Here is a 19,300-nt window from a genome sequence, read left to right on the forward strand (position 1 = left end):
ACTTCTTGGGATACTTAATGGTTTCTGCTAGCCCTGGAAAGCTATCAGTAACAATTTCACGCTTATATCAAAGAATTAAGTCTGATCCTTAATATCTGATATTTTGCCAGTACTTCTAGTGATAAGGGATTTTTGGAAGTCACAGAATTTAAAAATAAATTCTAGTCTTTCCTTAGCTATTTGATACTCATCCCTGTTCCTGCAAAAGACATGATCACATTATTTTTTTATGGCTACGGGGACAAATAGGCCAAGTACTCACTGCAAAGCATTTTTGTAAGTATGCTTGCTTATATTTAGTCCAGAAACAATGCATTCTAGATTGGTTTAGAATTACCGGTAGCTTATTTTACAGCAAGGAAAAGCAGCTGAGCAAGAATTTGCTGTCTTTTGAACAGTTTGTGAAATATGATATAAGGGTGTTTTCATTTTCCTATTCCCTTGAATATAATTGTACAGAGCTATTATTAATGCCATTTTTTTGAGAAAACCTTAAAAATATCCCCAAATATTGAAATTAAGGGCATCAAATAACAAATTATCTTTGGTATATTAAACTATTTCCCTTCATGGATCTGTAATTTAAGTATAAAATATTGCCTTTGGTACAATTAAGACTCTTGTGTACATGTTGTATATAAACAAAGCAATATGCTTTCTTGGAGGAAAATTTTCTTTCTCTGAAATTTTTTTCATGGTTGTAGTCATCCTTGTTCAGTTCGTAAAAGTTTTGTTTGTGTTTTTTTAAACAGGATGCAACTTAAAATTTTCTTTGCATCAAGGTATATGCAAAACTTTGTTGCAGTGCATCACAAAATGAAAGTTTGCATTTAATGAGGAGATGCTTTACACTGTACTTTTTGCTATTTTTTGGAAAAGTTGCGTTTAGATCTATTCTGAAGCTGTTAACTTTTAACAAATAAAATGTTACTGGTTTCCACAATGAAATACCATCTCATACCAGTCAGAATGGCAATCATTAAAAGTCAAAAAATAATAGATGCTGGCAATGTGGTGGGCAAAAGGAAACACTTACACACTGTTGATGGGATTGTAAATTAGTTCAACCATTGTGGAAAGCATTATAATGACTCCTCAAGAGCTAAAAGCAGAACTATCATTCGAACCAGCAATCCCATTACTGGGTATCCGAAGGAATAAATAAATCATTCTACCATAAAGACACATGCATGTGAATGTTCATTGCAGCACTATTCACAATAGCTTTTCACAATTCAAAGACATGGAATCTACCTAATGCCCATTAATGACAGCCAGATAAAGAAAATGTGGTACATATATACCATGGAATACTATGCAGCCATAAAAAAGAATGAGATCATGTCTTTTGTGGGAACATGGATGAAGGTGGGGGCTATAATACTTAGCAAACTAACACAAGAACAGAAAACCAAATACCACATGTTTTCACTTACAAGTGGGAGTTGAATAATGAAAACTCATGAACACAAAGAAGGGAGCAATAGACACTGGGGTCTACTTGAGGGTAAATGTTTGCTAGGCAGAGTAGAATGACTACACTTAACACAATGTATTGTGTATTTCAAAACAGGTAGAAAGGAGAACTTTAAATGTTCCTAACACATAGAAATGATAAATACTCAAGGTAATAAATTCCCTAAAGACCCTGACTTGATCATTACACATTCTATGCATGTAACAAAATATCACATGTACATCATAAATAGGTATAAATATTATGTGGGAATAAAAATGTATTTACCGGGCGCGGTGGCTCACGCCTGTAATCCCAGCACTTTGGGAGGCCAAGGTGGGTGGATCACGAGGTCAGGAGATTGAAACCATCCTGGCTAACACAGTGAAACCCCGTCTCTACTAAAAATACAAAAAATTAGCTGGGTGTGGTGGCAGGTGCCCGTAGTCCCAGCTACTCGGGAGGCTGAGGCAGGAAAATAGCGTGAACCTGGGAGGCGGAGACTGCAGTGAGCCGAGATGGCGCCACTGCACTCTAGTCTGGGCCACAGAGCCAGACTCCGTCTCAAAAAAAAAAAAAGTATCCTGAATATTATGTATAAAAGTAATGATTGAAATAAATAATGTTTACCACCAGCAAAGAGCATACATTTACTCTGTCAGAATGTTAGAATTAGGGTCTGAATCATTCTGATGTGCAGTTGAGCTGGGTTTTGGCTTTGTTGCAGGTTTATTTGATTCAGTGCAAAACTGGCTTCAGATATTTTTGAGTGTATGGGATTATGCCTTTCTCATCAGAATGGTCTTGGGACTCAGCATTGCTGAATGTCTGGAGAGATTTTTGTGTATTATGGCCATGTTGCTAGCCTTTCGAACTGTGAAAGATTCTGATTCACAATCTTTCTGTAATAAGGGTCACTGGGGAGCTTGCTTTGCTTTGCAGTCCTGCTCCTGGATCTCTGGGTCTGGGGAAATCTCTCTCTACTCTGCTCCTCTGACCCCATTCATTGAAAGGCAGCTGCCTTATTTTACATGAAGGTCTGCAATGCCTCAGATTTCTCTCAGCTTGCACCCCTGATCTCGGTCTGAGCACATGGTGAAGCTCTACAGAAAATTGGCAGACAGAGAAAGACTTACTCTGTAGCTACAGTTTCTTGGAATTCTAGTTTATCAAACCAATCCACACATATCCGTTAAAAGTGCATTATATTTTCTGTTGATTTCTCCTTATTTTTTTTCTGTTGGGTTTATTTTTTGCTGCTTTATCATAATTGAAAATCAGCATGTAGGAGAGAAAATTTTCTGTTTCCTATGGAGCAGCTTGTCACTTGCTGGAGTTCAATTCACGTAGATTCTTTGCATTCTCAGTAATCTAATGAGTTAAAACAAAACAAAATAAAGACCAAAAAAAAAAAAAAAATCACCCAACAAACCAAAAACTAATTTTGTAGCTTATGCAGATAGTTTTGTTTGTTAGAGTGAGAACAGTGGTAACTCTTGTGGCTTTCTTCACACTAATCAAAAGGAGATGGGCTTTTCTTAATTTTTAAAAGGTTACAGAAAGCTCAGCAAGACTTTTATGTACCTGAAGGGCTTGTCAGCTTAATCCTAAGTACAAAGCTATGGATGTTTTTTCTCTAGGGAGCAATACACACACCACCCCTTTTGTTCTTTCCAAAGATTTTATTCTCATTCTTTTGAGAAGATCCTTCTGGGTTGTTTTTTCTTAACTTTTATTTTAGAATCAGGGGGTATATGTGCAGGATTGTTACATAGGTATATTGTGTGATGATGCTGAGGTTTGGGGTATGACTGAACCTGTCACCATGGTATTAAGTAAAGTACCCAATAGGTAGTTTTTCAGCCCTTGCCCCGATCCCTCTCTCCGTCCTCTTGCAGTCCCCAGTGTCTAATGTTCCCATTGCCCATGTGTACCCAATGTTTAGCTCCCACTTATAAGTGAGAACATGAGGTATTTGGCTATCTGTTTCTGCATTAGTTCACTTAGGAAATGGCCTTTAGCTGCATCCATGTTGCTGCAAAGGACATGGTTTCATTTTTTCATGGCTGTATAGTATTCCTCTTCCATGATCCCTCTATTTTTTTATGTTCTGTTGCAGGTAAACTCTTAGGTGCAAGGCATTCTGTTTCCAGGACTTGGGGAAGGGATTAGCGTGAAGTTAAATGTCTCATATATATAGATGTTCAATAAATAACCATGTTTTCAAATCTAAATCTCATTTTTATCCTCTGTTGTACTTGATTTTTTTAAAGGTTCTGTATGACAGGTTGTGTTATCTTCCTAGATGTATTGATATCATTCATGCATATTTTGACTGCTGCTTCTTTAACACTGGTTCATTATTGTTATAAAATTTGTCAGCTTGCTTACTGTCTTCTAGAAATTCGTTGAAAGCTCTCAGGTGTCTTGTACTAGAAGATTATATCAGGAAATTTCTAAAGAACTAGAGGGTTAGAACTGACTCCTAAGTGGCCTGAATGCTGATTCAATTCATCTTTCATCAACCCTTATCTCTACTTTATTTTACTGCTCCTCTTTCTTTATTTTTTGAGGTTTTGCTGAAGATATTCCTGAAGAATCATTCCAGGTGCCACACTAAAAAAATGATCCAGTTGACAGCTACCCCTGTGAGTGCACTTGTTGATGAGCCAGTGCATATCCAAGCTACAGGCCTGACGCCCTTTCAGATGGTGAGTTTTCAGGCATCACTGGAAGATGAAAGTGGAAACATGTTTTATTCTCAAGCCCACTATAGGGCCAATGAATTTGGTGAGGTGGACCTGAAGCATGCTGCTTCACTTGGAGGGGATTATATGGGAGTCCACCCCATGGGTCTCTTCTGGTCTCTGAAACCTGAAAAGCTATTAACAAGACTGTTGAAAAAAGATGTGATGAATAAGCCTTTCCAGGTCCAGTTAAAACTTTATGACTTAGAGTTAATAGTGAACAATAAAGCTGCCAGTGCTCCAAAGGCCAGCCTGACTTTGGAGAGGTGGTATGTGGCACCTGGTGTCACACGAATTCAGGTTCGAGAAGGCCGCCTTCGAGGAGCTCTCTTCCTTCCTCCAGGTGAGTAGAACTACTCTGGTTATTGTTATTCTTGTTTTTCCACTTTAAATGCATTATCTCTCTAGAAATTTAACTTGAATATGGATAATACCTAGAGCACTGCTTCCTGCCTTACAATCAATGTTAACCTTGGGTCAGAACAAGAATGTGGTAATATTCCACTCCAGCTCAAGTTTCATCTCAACAGTTCTGAAGCTTGTCTAAGAATGTGACTACATATAGTTTGTGGAGTCCCTACATTATGGACTTTACATAGCTTTGGATTTGCTAAATTTTTCTGGATTGAAGTCTGGCTATATGAAGACTCTCATCTTGATGTAATGGAAACCATATCCCAGATCCTTGTGCAGGCTCTGTCAGGTTGAGTTTCAGTTTAGGCATTGGTTATTACCTTGTTGCCACAACAAGCTGGAGATAAGATGGACTGAAAGATTGCAGCAAATATAGAGGATGCAAGAAAGTTTGTGCCCTCTAGCTTCATAAATATTACATATTTATAGACTATTCCATGAATCTAATAATATAGCATGCTTCCTAATGGCTATAAAACTTATCAGAACACTCATAGTTTCCCACAGAAATCTCCAAATACTGATAAATAAGTGGTTTAAACATCTGTTGGTACATTTCTCAGAGTTTATTATGGGGCCAGATAAAGCAAAGTTAATTTCTCAGAAGAAAAGAAGCAATAAAAGCTTTCCTTTCCAAATTCACCATAACCCATGCACTTGTTCAGATAAATTTGAATTTTTAAAATACCCAGTAAATAGCATGTAGACCACTTTATTATGGCTAGGGACCAAGAATTAAATGGCACAAATTGCTGTACCTCTATTATCCCACCACAGTTAAAAATCTGTTTATTGGTACAGGCCTTCCATCTTGGGATGATGTACTAGTTTAGGGTGTGCTGTTTGGGAATCCTCTTGAACATTGCACATGCTGGGTCTCCTGCTTCACGTGTGTTTTCTACAGGGGAAACAAAAGAGAGCTGAGTTGTGTGAGGTTATAAGGAGGTTGAGTCGGATCACAAATATTTCTTGACTGTAACATTCTTCCAAGATAAAAGACTCAGTACTTTTAAGTGTTCCCCCATTCTTGTCAATCAGATGGTAAAAACATCCTTATTCATTTATGCAAATGATAATTTAAAACTAAGATATATTCAACATCACTTTATTTCTTCTTTATTCATTGTAATTAATTATAGTAAGTTAAAAAAAATTCCCAATACTCCTTTAAATCAAGCCACTCCTTTCAAACATGCATGGGATCAGTCTGTCTTAGTTAAAATCACTTATAAAAGAACAGAATATCCCCAATAAGCGCATCATAAGTTTCTTTCAGTGTGTGGGCTCTGCTTTATTTTGGAAAAAAGCTGCCTATACAGAGTGAGTGTAGGATGATACTCTGACCGTCCCTACTTTTTCCCATGTGTCAGCCTGCAGAAAATAAACATGGTGTTATTGAATAAAAGGGCTCATCATTGACATATGCTTAGGTGTAAGATTTCATCACTGTATAGTCAAATGAGTGTAGCAGAGCAGTGTTAAGTCAGGATTTTAGCTAATACAATCATTTCAAAAATTTTTTTTGAACCATATATTTCTTTGAGAACCAAATTAAATCTGTGGAACCTCTCGTAAGTAAAATTCATCTATATATATGTGTGTGTGTATATATATATATATATATACACACACACACCATATTTTGCATATATTGTAATTTCAGGATCTCCACAGATTTCCTAAAACTTATCTGTATACTTCTTTCTAGGTAAAGAAGCCCCAGCCTAATTTCTATGCCTTTCTTTACAATAAGAGTATAGAAACTACCATGAATTCCCATTTCCTGGGCTGCAGACAGTAAATGTGTCAATGAATGTAGTTCCTAGTCAAACATCTAGATATTGTATTCCATTGTATAGTCAATGGGCCTTAATTCTGCCCCAGGGAGAAGGCTAAAAGTGTTGGAATTGTATTTGAAAATTTAAATGTTAATTTCAAAATTACATTTGAATGTAATTTTGCATTTCTGCTTTGTCTTCTCATGCTTTTATTATCTTTATTTATTTTATCTTGTCTTTTATTATCTTATCATTTGCATTTCTGCTTTGTATTTTCAAGTTTTTCTTATCTTTTCCACACCTTCTCTTCATGTACAATTCTGTTTTGTTATTTTTCAGGAAAGGGTCGCTTCCCAGGGGTAATTGATTTGTTTGGTGGTTTGGGTGGGCTGCTTGAATTTCGGGCCAGCCTCCTAGCCAGTCGTGGCTTTGCCTCCTTGGCCTTGGCTTACTTTAACTATGAAGACCTGCCCGCCAAACCAGAAATAACAGATTTGGAATATTTTGAGGAGGCTGCCAATTTTCTCCTGAGACATCCGAAGGTAATTTTTGCCTTTTCAGGAGGTTTGAATGCCTGGGGTTTTTTGTGTTTTTTTTTTGTTAAGAGACAGGGTCTTGCTTTGTCACCCAGACTGGAGTGCAGTGGCATGATCTGACACTTGGCCAGAAGCCAGTGCCTTTTGATACTACGATGGGCACAGGCTAACTTCCTATGTATTTTGTCTTTCTGAGCAAAAGACACTGGATGAGAAATAAATAATGTGAATTATAAATAATCTGGGCATGAATAGAATTTCAAGTTCACTGAGAATCATACTTGGAAGTTAAGAGAAGTCATAGGATATTATGGTTATTTTTTAAAAAGGGACTGGCTGGGTGTTATGGCTCAAGCCTGTAATTCTAGCACTCTGGGAGACCAAGATGAGAGGATTAATAGAGGCCAACAGTTCAAGACCAGCCTGGGCAACATAGCCAAACTCTTTCTCTATAAATACTAAAAAAAATAGCTGGATGTGGTAGTAGTGGGCACCTGTAGTCCCAGCTACTCAGCAGGAGCTGAGGAGGAAAGATTGCTTGAGCCCGGGAGGTTGAGGCTGCAGTGAGCCATGTTCCTGCCACTGCACTCCAGCCTGGGTGACATAGCGAGACTGTCTCAAAAAAAAAAAGGGGGGGGATAATGCATGCAAAATACTTATCATAGAACCTGGCAATACTAAGCACTCAAAGATGAACAAATGTTAGACAAAACTTTCTATGATCTGACTTCTGCATACTTCTTCAGCCTTATCTTATAGCTCTAATTATTAACTAGCTATCATTTTTCTCATCACTATACTTAACTGGACAGATAATCTGTATTTCTTTGAGGAATGAGTCTGAATTTTTAGTTACTTGTGAGCCCTTATACGTAACGCTATAGTGCTTTCCAATCCATATGCCTTTTAAAATTTTAAAACATGTGCTTTGCTACTATGATATGGGATACAGTTGGAGTTTATTAAATCTTGTTAATTTCCCAATATTTTTTCTTTCCTTTCCTTTTTTTTTTTTTTTTTTTTTTTTTTGACAGTCTTGCTCTATCACCTAGGCTAGAGGCAGTGGCACAATCTCAGCTCACCGCAACCTCCACCTCCCAGGTTCAAGCGATTTTCCTACCTCAGCCTCCTGAGTAGCTGGGACTATTAAGTGTGCGCCACCACACCTGGCTACTTTTTGTATTTTTAGTAGAGACAGGGTTTTGCCATTTTGGGAAGGCTGGTCTCTAACTCCTGACCTCAAGCAATCCACCTGCCTTGGCCTCTTATTTTTCTTAGTAAGAATTGAAATAAAATTAAATCTCCATACTACATGGTTTTTTATATACGGATCACCAAAATATAATCAGGTTTGCAGAAATAAGATAAGCAACAATTACTGACAATCTACTGACGTATTGAACATTTTAAATGGCTATTTTTTGTTTGTTTGTTTGTTTGTTTGTTTGAGACGGAGTCTCGCTCTGTCGCCCGGGCTGGAGGGCAGTGGCCGGATCTCAGCTCGCTGCAAGCTCCGCTTCCCGGGTTTACGCCATTCTCCTGCCTCAGCCTCCCGAGTAGCTGGGACTACAGGCACCCGCCACCTCGCCCGGCTAGTTTTTTGTATTTTTTAGTAGAGACGGGGTTTCACCGTGTTAGCCAGGATGATGGTCTCGATCTCCTGACCTCGTGATCCGCCCGTCTCGGCCTCCCAAAGTGCTGGGATTACAGGCTTGAGCCACCGCGCCCGGCTGAAATGGCTATTTTTGATGCATATAATGGAACTGCCCTTGAACTGTCAGTCAATATTACCATTGTGAGCCTTCTTCTTGGCTTAGATGAAAAGTGGAGAGGTTATGTGATTCTCTTTTTTCACTGTCTTTGCCTCGTTCCCCTTATATTCGCTACATGACTTTTTCATCATGTCGTTGCCAATGTCACATAGATAGCTAGTTAATGATTAATCCAGGCCTGGAAACCAGATTTTTTTCCCCCAGACTCTGAGAAATTCCATTAAACCTACTTCACATTGTCTCTTCTGCAGGATGATAGAACAGAGATCTTTTTTGCAGGTCATATTTCTCTATGTATTGATTTTAAGTAACTTCTAAGAACTCAAAATTTCCTGATCCCAAATTTTGTGGTAGAAGTTGTAACAAGAGTTACTGTTTTGACAAGGGCCAGAAACATATTAAAAAGCCTGCACAGATTTGAGTCATGCTTTTTTGTTCATTCGTGTTACACTTGCTTTTAGTTTATCTTCCATGGCCAAATCCATTCTGAGTTCCCATCTTTCCTTACCATAACCGTCACTCTCTATCTTTTATATTAAGCTATAGGATTGGGGGAGAAAGGTAGGTCAAAGGGTACAAAGTTTCTGTTAGACAAGAAGACTAAGATCTGGTGATCTATTGCACAGCATGGTGATTATAGTTAATAATAATGTATTGTATACTTCCAAATTGCTAAAAGATTAGATTTTAAATGTTCTTACCACAAAGAAATGGTAAGTTTGTGAGGTAATGGATATGTTAATCAGCCTGATTTGTTCATTCCACCACGTATATATGCACTGAAATATCACATTTTGCCTCATAGATATGTATCATTATCATTTGTCAATTAAAAATAAAAATTAGGCCTGGCACAGTGGCTCATGCTTGTAATCCCAGCACTTTGGGAGGCTGAGGTGGGCAGATCACCTAACCAGGCAATTAACAAGGTTTAATAAACTCCAACTCTATCCCATATCATAGTAGTAGATCAGCCTGGCCAACATGGAGAAACCCCATCTCTACTAAAGATACAAAAATTTGCCGGGTGTGGTGGTGGGCGCCTGTAGTTCCAGCTTGGGAGGCTGAGGCAGGAGAATTGCTTGAACCTGAGAGGCGGAGGTTGCAGTGAGCTGAGATTGCGCCACTGCACTCTAGCCTGGATGACAGAATGAGACTCAGTCTCAAAAAATAAAAATAAAAATAAATAATAAATTAAAATTAAAAAAATACAGAATTTCAGAGCTTGAAAGGAACTTTTAATTGATTCAAGCCACCCCTCTTAAATATACAGGGTAGGAACTAAAGAGTATATATGACTCATTCCATTTGTGTATTTTTTTCCCCTCTTACCCTAAGAATTTCTCACATTTTCATCAGCTTGTCGTGAGTTGTATATTGATTCATGTGTTTCTAAGTAGTAGGGAAAATATCCCAAACATTGGTTTATAAAATGTCTGTAAAATATAGAAGATCAATTAAAATAAATACAGGAAGTCAACAAAGGTTTTAGAAAAGTGATGCTTCTCTCTGGGACTCTGTCCTTGCCAGGAGCCAGTGCTCAAGGAGAATCAGAGCTTTATTTTGTGGCACAAAGAACGATTTTCTTTAACTCCTCCTTAGAATTCTCAACCAAATTGGTAACTGGGAGCAATACACTCAATACTCAAAAATAACTCTTGAACATGTGGTTTGCTTTTCATTTTTACTGGTGTTACCTTAGTTCAGGACATTATAATTTGCTGCTTATATCAGTGCATTAAGCTATGGCTTTTCTGCCTCCATTTATGCAAGTCACAGTTGTAAAATGGGCCTTCCTAGAACACAACTATTTTACTCACTTGCTTAAGAGTCTCCCTATTTATTATGGGATAAAGACCAGGCTTTCTAGCATGTTAGACAAAACTTCTATGATCTGACTTCTGTGTACTTATTTAGATAATTATGCCCATCTTTAAAATTTGTCCTAATTCTCCTCCTTAGTTAGGAAAAAAACTGAAGATGCTTAATCTATCTTTCAAAGCTATGCACCATAAAGTTGGTGTTTTCTGTTCCAGACTTATTATGTTATTTCCCACCTTATATTGTAAATTAAAATAATGAAGATCTACTTGTGGTTCCTCTAAATGCCTTGCTCTTCATTGCCTCTCAGTTTTCGCATGTATTTCTCCCATGGTGAATACATTAGGAATGTTTTGGCTACATTTCCCAGAAAAGTGGCTGATGGTGGCTTAAACAACATCAACATAAGGCATCTTATTCTCTTACATAACAGGTTTGGTGATAGATAGTTCAAACTTTGGCTTAGAAACTCAGTGTAGTTTTTGATCAAGGAGATTAGATTGACATTTCTGCCATTTTCTAGTCTTACTCTGAAGATCACAGAATGACCCTGGCAGTTTCAGGAATTAAGTCAACAGGCCAGCATACTAGTCTGAAAAGAATGATCATAAACATAGGCTTTCTCTTCATGATTCTGTGTCATTTTGCATGGCAGGGGAGAAAGTCCTTAGGTAGAATATGTTGGCCTTAGAAGAAAGGCTGAGAAAGGGAAATAGATTAGGATCCCTCAGAATTTATCCATTGGGGCTGGATATATTGCTACACCACACAAAATCAAGGTCATATTAGCTTTGAAATTGTGGGGAATGGCTCCGGTGTAGGCAACTAACAGTGTCTGCTATACTCAGCATAGAATAGCATTCCTTCTCGTTGACTTTATTTTTATTTTTATTTCTTGACACAGGATCTCACTCTATTGCCCAGGCTGGGGTACAGTAGCACAATCATGGCTCACTAAAGCCTTGAACTCCTGGGCTCAAGTGATCCTTCCACCTCAACCTCCTGAGTAGCTGGGCCTACAGGCACACACCACCATATCCAACTAATTTTTTAGTTTTGTAGAGATGGGGTCTCACTATGTTGCCCAGGCTTGGCTTTCACTTTTTGATATGAAGACTCATTTTGTTTTGTAGCCCATTTCCTCTAAGAGCCTTTCTTTGATCCTGCCTTTATTCCCTGCTAATCTGGGTTGGCAGTCTAGCCTATATGCAGTCTTATATCATAGAATTTATGATGCTCCAATCATCTGTTGTGTTTCTTTTTTCCTCCTATCTCTTCATCTGGCAGTGAGTTCCTTAATGACAAGAGATTGTTAGTTTTCTCTCTGTGACTCCCAGTGCTTGCCTTAGGGTAGATGATTTAAGGATGCTTATTTGATGACTCGCAATGAGGGAGGAAGCTGGGCCAAGCCTCCTTTATGACATTTTTCTCCACAATGAGAAAACTTTTGGAAAAACCAAAGCAAATCTAGAATCCTCTGTTCAATTCTATGCTATGATCTCACTTTCTTTCTCAGTCTCTTGCTACAGGGTGCCCTTTCCTCTGAAGGGAGCTCAGAACTGGTGCAAGAAAGTTTACCAATCATCTACACCCTGACCCACATTATTCACAATGGCCACCTGCCATTTCTTACGGCATTTGTATTTCTTTAGGGCATTTTAAACTCAGAACCTAACACAATGCTGAATCCATAATATACAGTCAGTAAAGCTTGACGTATTTTTGGAGTATTTCTTTTGAATACATATTATATATTCCAGAAATCTATATCTAGGGATGTGGGTAGGATTAATACTTGCTTTGTTCTCATTAGCCATTGAAGTTCTTTGGTTGTTTGAGATTGTGGAGTTTTCCTAAATGAAGGATAGAATAATTTCTCATTTCTATTATTTTTTTCAGGTCTTTGGCCCAGGTGTTGGGGTAGTCTCTGTATGTCAAGGAGTACAGATTGGACTATCTATGGCTGTTAATCTAAAGCAAGTCACAGCCACGGTACTTATTAATGGAACCAACTTTCCTTTTGGCATTCCACAGGTGTATCGTGGTAAGATCTATCAGCCCTTTCCCTATTCTGCACAATTAATATCCACCAGTGCCTTGGGGTTACTAGAGCTCTATCGCATTTATGAGACAACCGAAGTTGGGGCCAGTCAATATTTGTTTCCTGTTGAAGAGGCCCAGGGGCATTTCCTCTTCATTGTAGGAGAAGGCGATAAGGTTATCAACAGCAAAGCACATGCTGAACAAGCCATAGGACAGCTGAGGAGACATGGAAAGAACAACTGGACCCTGCTATCTTACCCTGGGGCAGGCCACCTGATAGAACCTCCCTATTCTCCTCTGTGCTGTGCCTCAATGACCCGCGATTTGAAGTTACACTGGGGAGGAGAGGTGATCCCACACGCAGCTGCACAGGAACATTCTTGGAAGGAGATCCAGAGATTTCTCAGGAAGCACCTCATTCCAGATATGACCAGTCCACTCTAAGAAGACTAGATATTCCTAGAAAATAAAGAAGCAAATCTCTTTACCAGGACCTTCTCTCAATTTTCATGGCGGAATGTCTCCCCCAACTGCCATATACATTTTGTATTAATTTTAATGATTAAAAAGAGCATAGGGTAAAAACCTGATATTTCACTTAGACTGCATAACAAGCTACCAAACTGGACATGGTGGATAAATCATAAAACAAATCATTTTACTTATTATTTACATGACTTTTCTTTCCATCAGGTCTTCTAAATAGGACTGAGGTATAGTACACTGGCAAAAATAAGAAAAGGCAAACAAGAATAGCACCAAAGTAACAGATGCCTAAAACCAAATACCATGTCAGACCACACTATATAGTAAGAATTCATCAGATTAGAGCAGCAGGAGAAAGGTAATACTAAATTATAATCATTTTAGTGATATTTTCAACTTCACCACAGTAACTTTGCAACATCATTTTCATTTGTAGGGTAGTAAAATTCATGTCAAAAAGGAAAGAAGGAATGGAGGAAGTCAATTAGTTCATTGCAATAAATTACCTCTTCAGTTCTTAAAAACATGCCCACTGGCATGTAATTGAGACATAATAACTAAGACTAGAAGAGACTTGGTTTAAGTTATGAAGCAAATTAAAATGGAAAAGACAAGAAAATAGAACCAATAAGGTTGAAAATGCCCCTTACTGAAAATCTGCATTAAAAATAAAATTAATAAAAGTAAAAAATAAGTATAGAAACACAACTCTACTAGTACAGGCTAGCCTGGGGAGTTTGATGAACTGAGTGATTGGGTCAACTGTCACTGCACTTCCATAATGAATTTCTTCAGTCATGTTAGAGTAGCACATGAATGTGAGCTCTATAAGGACAGGTACTATATTTCCATAAGACCCAAATAGTTACTGTACATCCCATAAGTAAAAAATACTTTAGTTTGATAACCAACGAAATATATGAAGACTCCATGTAATTCAACCACATGGTTGTTTGTTGTACAGTCCTTTGCAAATATTAAAAAAAAAAGAATTTTGCTATAAGGCTTTGACCATACAGTTCTCATAGCAATGTAACTACCATCTAGTGTGTACCACATTTTGCAAGCCTTTAAGTTCAACAATCCAAACTGTCAATTTGTATTATGTCCAAATGCAGTATCCTTGAGGAATATAGTGTGTCAGTTAAATATCTAGAGACATACAAACATCTGCTAATTCATCTCACTGAGATGGGTCATTCTGATCTCCATCATCAACCCACTTTTCATCAGCTTCTCCTACCTCATTCTCCTTATAGTCTTTATCATGAGGGATTCTGAATCCTGTCTCTCATCTATACTTTCTTGCCTTCCTGGCTGTGATTTATTTGTACAGCCTGCACAAAAACCATAGGGTCAAGATCCATGTCTTATTCCAACACTGGCTGCTAACATTATCTTCTTACATACCATACATTTGCATTTTTATCCTTCTTATGCACCAAGAAATGTTTTCTTCCCTGTTTTCTTCAAGTGTAAAAAATCACAGCTAAATGACCTCACTCATGTATGAATAAGCAAGTGCCTTTTTAGTGTTTGTTTGCATTTGGCTGCATAGCTACAATGATGGCATTTTAACTTATTCATGATTAGAGATGATGATATGGTTTGGATATTTGTTGTGCCCAAATTTCATACTGAAATGTAATCCCCAGTGTTGGAGGTGAGGCCTGTTGGGAGATATTTGGGTCAGGGGGTGAACCCTCATGGCTTGATACTGTCCTCATGAGAGTATGATAGTGAGTGAGTTCTCAAGAGATCTGACTGTTTAAAAGTGTGTAGCACCTCCTCCCCGCTCTCACACTCTTTCTTGCCTCCTCTCTCGCCATGTGAGATGCCTCCTCGCCATTTACCTGCTGCCATGCTTGTAAACTTCCTGAGGCCTCCCCAGAAGCCAAACAGATACAAGCATCATGCTTCTGTAAAGCCTGCAGGACCATGATCCAATTAAATCTCTTTTCTTTATAAATTACCCAGTCTCAGGTATTTCTCTATAGCAACACAAGAACAACCTAACACGAATGATTCACCATTTTCCCAAGTTTTTTGTTTTGGCCAAGATTCTGGCAATAATCCATATTTGAAATCATTTGAAGGACCTGGTATCAATTGATACTTGAAATCATTTGAAGTATCTGGCATCAACTCATACTTGAAGTCACTTGAAGTGCCAGGCATCAAACCATACTTATTATAAAATATGTGAAGTTCTAACATCACCTCCATCTTGATTAGACCCAGCTTCAGCTAATACATTCTTATCATCATCCAGCCCTGAAAGTAGAGCAACATCCAAATCTGATTCTTCCAAGATTTCTACTCAAATATGAGTAGCGTATTTTCCCTACTGAAAAGGCAATAGGTGGCTGCATCATTGAGTAATCTTCCAAATTTGTTTCATTATTAGATGATGTATTATAAATAAATCTCTCTGTAGTTTGGCTTTTCCTAAGTGTTTCCCAGTTTCTTGAATTCCCTGGGAACCCATATTATTCCCAGCAAATACTTGTTTGACCTTTGGATTTGTTTTCAGCCATTTCAGGAGATGCATTCTGGACCCAACCATTGTCATTCACTTGGTAGTTTTCTGTTTGGCCCTTGTTGACATTACAGCCATCATTTTCAATTTTTATATTACTTGTCAAATTGGTAGGATTTAATGTTTCCCCCAAATTGGCAAGTTTTTGATCCCATGATGAAGACAGACCATCTCTATTAACTGAGGTTGGTTAGTTTGTTTGTTTTTTAGACAGTCTTGCCTGTCACCCAGGCTGGAGGGTAGAGGCAGGATCCTGGCTCACTGCAACTTCTGTTTCCCAGATTCAAGCAATTCTCATGCCTCCTGAGTAGCTGGGATTACAGGCATGAGCCACCCCCCTTGGGTAATTTTGTATTTTCAGTAGAGACAGGGTTTTGCCATGTATGCCAGGCAGATCTTGAACTCCTGGCCTCAAGTGATCCATGTGCATTCGCCTCCCCAAGTGCTGGGATTACAGGCATGAGCCACCATGCCCAGCCTGGTTTTCTATTATTATAGTCCACAACTGCAGACCCTGGAACTTCTGATTTAAAGCTTATATTTAATCTTTAATAAATTTAGGCATCTTTAATAAAATTTCAGCAAGTTTGAAATTTTACTTGTTTGAAGATAGGTCACTATCATTATTTTGGCTTGTGAGCACCAGGTTACCAGAATACAAGAAGTCCACAAAGACTAAAAAATGTTGACTGCAGCAATATCTAAGTGGGTAGTATTATTTTGGTTAGGGCTTTCTTAGCTTTTAACACTATATAAAGTCTTAAAGAAATGGCTGCCAGCAACCAGGATGTTCTTAGGAGCCTTACAGATTTTCTGCTTACTAGAGCACTGACACCGCAAAGGATACCTTTCTTTTTTTGTTCATTTTGTTGTCACAGAAGTTGATAGCAGTATCACTTCTCATTCGGTCTACTAGTAAAGTCACAGTACCCCTCCTCTGATGGTATTGCTGACTCCTCGGCATTATCTCCAGGGAGTTTGTACTCAACAGAGATGTGGTACCACAGGAGAAGGGTTTTCTTGTTGTTGTGGGTCCCCCAAGAAAGCTCATCATGCCCCACTTGGGGAAGGTTCAGACTTCCATCATCCATGGGGGTCATTTGGCACCAACCTCAAGATGTAGGGCCAGTATCCTTGGAATATTGCAGCAAGGAAAAGTACTACAAGGTCTTCGAGGAGCACTGCAGCTTCTGCACTAGAGACTTGGACTGCATGAGCAGGAAGTTCTGGACAGTCTCTCCTTCACCAGCTCCTACACTGCTGCCCTTCACAGAGGAATGTCTTTGATGTTTTACTGTAAGAAGGAAGTCACAGCAAGAGAAGGGCAAGAGGACTGAGAATGGTCGCCTTAACTTTAAAAGGGAAAAATCGTTTCCACTTAACCCAATATCATACCCTGAGAGTCCTATATTTGTGGAAATAAACTTAGAGTGCTACTTGACCTAAAATATTCCAATTTGCAATCATAGCAATACGTAAGGGAAAAAAAGCTACCACCAATAAACTACAGAATGCCCTGGCTTATAAAACAGACATGAAATGAATCAGAGGTTGACGTTTGTTGATGTCTTAAAATAAAATTACATATGCTTAGATCTCTCATATTTTAAAATAGTAATGCAGTTGTTATTGGAAAACTAGATCTGGGAAAATCTATTAGTTTAAGGCAATATGGAAGTTGATATGGATATAAGATCATAGAATGGGTCTACAATCAATAATTCAGCAAAAGCTAATAAAATTAAATGAACTTATTTTTGCACTTAAAAATGTCCAACATTTTGGCATTCTCAGCAATGAGAAAGGAACCATATGAAATCCACAGAATTGCATCTTGGGGACACAGCCATGATGAGGGAATTCTGTGTCTCTAGAGTAGGAGCTGGCAAACTCTTTCTGTAAAGTATTAGATAGCAAATATTTTCAGTATTGCAAGCCATAGGGTCCGTTACCATTACTCAGCTCTGCCATGATAGCACAGCAACACCTATGGATAGTGTGTGATGAATGACTGTGTTTCAATTAAACTCGATTTATGGACACTAAAATTTGCATATAGTCTTTGCATTACAAAATAATAATTTTCTTTTTATTTTTTCTCCAAGTATTTACAAATGTAAAAACCATTCTTAACCCACAACCAGTACAAAAATAGGCTGTAGGTTATTTGGCTTGCAGGACATAATTTTATGGTCCTGGGCATAGTGAAATCCAAATAACTTTGTCCAAGGTCAACTTTGAGGGGTTTCTCTAAGGGGCAAGTCACAGCCCAAATATTTCTGAGCGACTAAATTGCAATGTATGGAAGTGGAAGGTGATTGGTGGATAATTAAGGTGAAGATGGATGACTAGAAATATATTTTGAATCGTTTTGTAGGTAGGTGGGGAGCCAGTGAAGATTTAGAGTAGTGGAAGTAACTTGAGGACACTTTGGTTGTGTGTGCCTAAACTCTTTTCCTTCTATCTCCTTTCTGATACTCCCTCTGCTTAGAGTAAAATCATTCCATTTGGTTGAGTGAGACTAATAGCCTCCCTCCTCTCTCAGTTATATAAGTGGTCATATTTCATAGACCCACTCAATAGGAACATCTCCTTTGACTATATGAGTAATAATCATGTAATGGCTAACACCAGCAGTCCAAAGTTATATAATAGTTGTAATAATGGGTGTAATTTTCTTATTTACTGTTTTGGACTTTAGGAGGAATGTTTTTGCCTATATAGTATGATGTTGGTGTTTGGCCTCATGTATATCACTTGATTTATAGTCTATGAAAAAATTTTTTAAATTAAGAATTTTGAATTGTTTTCAAGTGCCTTTTAGCATCATCAGAAATAATTCTATGTTTTTTCTCTGGATAACTAAATGGAATAAATTATTTTTTAGTATTTAGTCATCTTTGCATTTGAGAAATGCAACTCCTTTGGTCATGATGTATTCTTAATTAACATTAATAAATGGGATTAAACTGTGGTTTCCTTTTTCATGATATTTTTGGGTTAGATATTATACCAATGTACTTCTTTCATAAACAGAATCTTAAAAAATTTCTTTTAAATATAATAGTTTAATTACAATAAAAATGATCTTTTTAGAAAGTTTGGTAGTACGATCCTGGATATGTAATTATTCCTGGTAATTTTTTAAAAGACAACCTGGATTTTTATTGATATCTAGTATAATATAGTATAATATATTTTATTGATATCTAGTATAATATATCTATATTATAGTGGATATTTCCGGTCCAAACCAGTTCTTTATATTTTTTAGCCTTTCACATACCAGGAAAATAAAAAAAGATTTAAAATTAAATTACATGATAAAATTTAAAAAAAAAATCCTTAATCTGGCACATTAATGTTGCCAGAGTTAAAATAGAAAAGGACATGACCTGACACTTTTCAAAAGAAGATATGCATATGGCCAACAAGCATATAAAAAGAAGTTCAACATCACTGATCATTAGAGAAATGCAAATCAGAACCACAGTGAGATACTATCTTACACCAGTCAGAATGGCTACTATTAAAAAGTCAAAAAATAACAGATGCTAGTGAGGTTGCAGAGAAAAGGGAATGCTTATACACTGTTGGTGGGAGTATAAAATTCAACCATTGTGGAAAGCAGTGTGGCAATTCCTTAAGGAGCTAAAAATACAACTACCACTTGACCTAGCAATCCCATTACTAGGATTCCATTACCAA

At 37.7% G+C, this 19,300-nt stretch overlaps 1 protein-coding gene and 1 pseudogene across 3 annotated transcripts in view; one reads left to right on the forward strand and one right to left on the reverse strand.

Moving 5' to 3' along the window:
• Nucleotides 1-13,933, forward strand: part of BAAT (bile acid-CoA:amino acid N-acyltransferase) — a 31,370-nt gene extending 17,437 nt beyond the window's left edge. For 2 of the 3 annotated variants that reach the window (XM_017884340.1, XM_017884339.1), the window contains 3 exons: nucleotides 4,030-4,546; nucleotides 6,735-6,937; nucleotides 12,424-13,933. In XM_017884340.1, coding sequence (XP_017739829.1) covers nucleotides 4,081-4,546; nucleotides 6,735-6,937; nucleotides 12,424-13,011 — 1,257 coding nt within the window. In that variant the 5' untranslated portion in view covers nucleotides 4,030-4,080 and the 3' untranslated portion in view covers nucleotides 13,012-13,933. The remainder of the gene's footprint in view (nucleotides 1-4,029; nucleotides 4,547-6,734; nucleotides 6,938-12,423) is intronic. The other variant, XM_017884341.1, reaches the window with a different exon arrangement.
• Nucleotides 13,934-14,988: 1,055 nt separating this feature from the next.
• LOC108537139 (zinc finger and BTB domain-containing protein 10 pseudogene) lies at nucleotides 14,989-18,659 on the reverse strand (annotated as a pseudogene).
• Nucleotides 18,660-19,300: the final 641 nt, after the last annotated feature.

This window comes from Rhinopithecus bieti, unplaced genomic scaffold (assembly GCF_001698545.2).
Source record: "Rhinopithecus bieti isolate Rb0 unplaced genomic scaffold, ASM169854v2 scaffold_12088, whole genome shotgun sequence".
NCBI lineage: Eukaryota > Metazoa > Chordata > Mammalia > Primates > Cercopithecidae > Rhinopithecus > Rhinopithecus bieti.